Raw genomic sequence first — 4,315 nt, forward strand, 5'->3', positions numbered from 1 at the left:
TATTTATACTCTAGTGGAAGTGAAACCTGAGGAAAACATCCAGAGATGGAAGCATCTGCTCTATGTTTAGTGGTTGAGCTCCAATTGTGACATCACCCATGTGTAGCCACGCCCCTCATGATGTCACAGTTGGATTCCAATTGTGATGTCACGGAATCTTTGTGTGTATAATGAGTGATGTTACAGATTGAGGCTTTGTCTGATGAGACTCATTGTGGTATCTACACAATTAGTGATTTTCCTCCATACTAAAATACTATTCAGATTACTGCTAGTTCTGATTTTGCTATTAGCGCCTGTGACAGGTGCTCCCATCGGAAACCGCAACATGCGGTCCATACCGGAGAACCAGATCCAGGGAGGTAAGTGCATTACCAGATATACACTGACTATGGGGTAAAGAGGGACCGCCATTTTAATTTTTACTTCATAAATCAATAATACACATGGAAATAAGCGACTTTGTAATATTTCTTATCAGAGATAATCTGCTTCTTTCTCCTTCTCTCTGATTTTTCACTCTTAATTCACCTGTAAATTCTGTCTTCAGTGAATACAAATTTCCCATTCCTGAGATAGGAGATGACAGTTGGTGCTTTTCATATTCTATGGAGGAGGAGGAGCGAGTGGCCGACAGACATTCTGCTGCAAGTTCTCCTGACCGTAAGGTACAGATCTCCATAGAACATTATGAGAACCAACTGTCATCTCCTATCTCAGTAATGGGAGATTTGTAGTCACTGAAGACAGATTTCACCTCAGAATTCAGCATTTTGAGAATGAAAGATCAGAGAAGAAATAAGCAGATTTCTATGTGAAGATATTACACATTTATCTGGTGAAGGGTTATCTGATCACTTCTGTTCTTTCTTTTTCTCTTTCAGAGGATAACATCGTCCCTCCCAATAATTCTCAGGATCTGACCGTTAACATTGCTATAGGTGCTTGCCTTGCCTTCATCCTTGTGATAACGGTTGCTGCCATCTCTACCCTCATCTATAGGTAAGTATAGTAGGGAATGATTTATGGGCCACACTGGAGTCTGGAGAAGAAATGTCTCATCTTCAGGTCACTCCAGTAATGGGGACATTTCAGTGTAGACTAGAAAACCATGTGCAGGACCCTGGTCCAGAGGCCATGTCAGTGCCCGTGGCCCCCGGAGCTGAGCACTGGGGACTCCCTGCTCCCTGTCGGCATCCGTTGCTTCTTCCCCAATACCAGGACATGTCCGCACTTCCACAGAGGACATTGTGGCTCTTCCCAATCACAAGAGATGGCTGGACCAGGCTCCGCTGTAGTGCAGACTTCTAGGGTCTCTCCAGACTGGAGTCCGGGGACTGATGGGGCAGATTAGACTTTTATGTAGATAATGAAGAATAATTATTGAAATGACAGAATGGTGATAATTCTCCTGATAGAACATGTAATGTAAAACGTGTTATTACCCTGTCAAGAAATCACATTTCATTATAATTTACAATATGACTTCAATTTTACCGTTTTACAGACTTTGGAAAAACAAAAAGTCCAGAAGAGATGAGGAAGGTCAAAGGCACGCTGACAAAGATCGTGAATGCCACGACGACTTAAACAGCCTGTGCAGCGGCAAACCAAATGGTAAATATATCTTTACACATGTGACATTGTATCACGACCGGGGAAGGGCTTCTCAGGTGTAGGGGGCTCCAGAGCCGAGCTCCCTCCACACACGGCGGGTACCGGCTATACTCTATAGATGGCATTCGGGGGACTCAGGAGCCGAGCTCCCTCCACACACGGCAGGTACCGGCTATACTCTATAGCTGGCATTCGGGGGACTCAGGAGCCGAGCTCCCTCCACACACGGCAGGTACCGGCTATACTCTATAGCTGGCATTCGGGGGTTCAGGAGCCAAGCTCCCTCCACACAAGACAGGTACCGGCTATACTCTATAGCTGGCATTCGGGGGGGTTCAGGAGCCGAGCTCCCTCCACACGCAGCAGGTACCGGCTATATTTTACAACTGGCATTCGAGGGGCTCAGGAGCCGAGCTCCCTCCACACGTAACAGGTACCGGCTAAACTCTATACCTAGCATTCATCTCTTACAGTCGTAGCTAGCATCCAGTTCCCAACACAGCTATCAACCATTTAAATGCTGCTGTTTCGCAAATAAATGGCTTCCATTACCCCCTGCAATGGTGACTGATGGTTTACTATGGCAGCCAAGGGTCATTTAAAGACCCCTGTCGCTGCCATCTCCATCCTTCTGTGAGGCTCAGCCATACGCTGAGCTCCATAGGAAACAGGGTTATCATTATATCCTGCAGTATCATGGTATTGCAGGATATAGTAATTAAACCATTGCAAGTTCAAGTTTCCTAAGAGGACAAAGAAATATTGTATGAAGTAAAGAAAAAAAAGATTTTAACACATACATTTTTTTAAAAAATTCTAAAAGTTTGATTCATCCCCTTTTCCTCCGCTAAAAATACAGAAAGGAAAAAATAATTATATACATATTTGGTGGAGCCACATTCGTAAAAGTCCAATCTATTAAAAGATGGTATCAATAGAAACATCAGCTCCCAAACAAAAATCAAGTCATCACTGGGCGCCATCAACAGAAAAGTAGAAATGTTAAAGGTCTAGAAAAATCGCAACATCAAGCAATAAAAAAAAAAAATGTTTGCAATATTCTACATTTTTTTCATCACTTGTATAGGACAGAAATTAATGCATGTTCGTATCAATAAAATCAGACCAATATAAACAAAAGTGTAAAAACTAAAAATTCCCTACTCCTTAAAGGGTTAAGGCTGCTTTACACGTTACAATTTATTGTGCGATCGCATTTGCGATCGCACCTGCCCCCATCGTTTGTGCGGCATGGGCAATTTCTTGCCCGTGGCGCACAATGTTGTAATCCCCCGTGACACGCACTTACCTTCCAAACGACCTCGCTGTGGGCAGCGAACATCCACTTCCTGAAGGGGGAGGGACGTTCGGCATCACAGCGACGTCACACAGCAGCTGGCCAATCGAAGCGGAGGGGCGGAGATGAGCGGGACGTAAACATGCAGCCCACCTCCTTCCTTGCACATTGCCGGCGGCTGCAGGTAAGCTGTGTTCATCGTTCCCGGAGTGTCACACGGAGCGATGTGTGCTGCCTCGGGAACATTGAACAACAGGACGTGCGATTTTTAGAAAATGAGCGATGTGTCAACGATGAACGAGAAGGTGAGTATTTCTGCTCGTTCACTGCTGTCACACGCTACGATATCACTTACGATGCCGGATGTGCGTCACTTACAACGTGACCCCGCCGACATCTCGTTAGATATATCATAGCGTGTAAAGCCCCTTTAATCTCTATATACATACAGGCAAATATAGCCGGCTTTTATATTACATGGAAGCAGTCTGGGGCGTCCATTACTGACACTGGGGACATTTAATATAACAACATTTTAGGAAAACAAATGATTTCCAAATCCCGTCAGTGTATGAACCCAAGACATAAAGGAAATTGTCTACAAGAAACACAGAGAAGATTTTTATTTTATTAATGCTGATTTCAATATTCTGTGTTACAGGAGAACATGAGGAGAAAATAAAGCTTATTGCTGATGATGCTCCTCATGGTTCCAAGACTGAAAATGGAGATGTCCTTGAAGAGACCAAGATCCCTGTGTCTGGCCCCCCTGATGTAATAATCGGCATGCCAGATGAGGACATGGTCACCGCCTCTGGCCCCTCTGATGAAATAATCGGCATGCCAGATGAGGACGTGGTCACCGCCTCTGGCCCCCCTGATGTAATAATCGGCATGCCAGATGAGGACGTGGTCACCGCCTCTGGCCCCTCTGATGTAATAATCGGCATGCCAGATGAGGACGTGGTCACCGCCTCTGGCCCCTCTGATGTAATAATCGGCATGCCAGATGAGGACGTGGTCACCGCCTCTGGCCCCCCTGATGAAATACTCGGCATGCCAGATGAGGACGTGGTCACCGCCTCTGGCCCCTCTGATGTAATAATCGGCGTGCCAGATGAGGACGTGGTCACCGCCTCTGGCCCCTCTGATGTAATATTCGGCATGCCAGATGAGGACGTGGTCACCGCCTCTGACGGTAAGTTTATTTTATCTTCACTTTCAGCAATTTCTTTCAGTATTTTCTTTTTCAGCACTGGAGTGGCGCTTTAAATGTGAGTCCCTGCCCCCATTCTTATACTCACCCTCCGGCGGCTTCATCCTTTTTGGTGCCAGTCAGAATTTACATCACTAATGCTCAATGCAACTCTGAGAGCCAGAACAAGGCCAGAACGAGGCTCT

The 4,315-nt window shown here is 45.6% G+C and overlaps 1 protein-coding gene across 1 annotated transcript; it reads left to right on the plus strand.

Moving 5' to 3' along the window:
• The first annotated feature begins 218 nt into the window (after window positions 1–218).
• Window positions 219–4,070, plus strand: LOC142246679 (uncharacterized). The gene is made up of 5 exons (XM_075319743.1): window positions 219–362; window positions 885–1,002; window positions 1,508–1,617; window positions 3,576–3,988; window positions 4,032–4,070. The coding sequence occupies exons 1-5, from the start codon at window positions 329–331 to the stop codon at window positions 4,068–4,070; spliced, it is 714 nt and encodes a 237-aa protein (XP_075175858.1). The 5' UTR covers window positions 219–328.
• The last annotated feature ends 245 nt before the right edge of the window (window positions 4,071–4,315 follow it).

Source organism: Anomaloglossus baeobatrachus, chromosome 7, assembly GCF_048569485.1.
Source record: "Anomaloglossus baeobatrachus isolate aAnoBae1 chromosome 7, aAnoBae1.hap1, whole genome shotgun sequence".
Taxonomy (NCBI): Eukaryota; Metazoa; Chordata; class Amphibia; order Anura; family Aromobatidae; genus Anomaloglossus; species Anomaloglossus baeobatrachus.

Bases quoted from the DNA above. Each gene is read 5' to 3' on its own strand.
- LOC142246679 (XM_075319743.1), top strand. From the start codon at position 329: ATGCGGTCCATACCGGAGAACCAGATCCAGGGAG. The intron at 1,003-1,507 runs GTAAGTATAGTA...ACCGTTTTACAG, and splicing joins ATCTCTACCCTCATCTATAG to ACTTTGGAAAAACAAAAAGT. The intron at 3,989-4,031 runs GTCACCGCCTCT...TCGGCGTGCCAG, and splicing joins GCATGCCAGATGAGGACGTG to ATGAGGACGTGGTCACCGCC.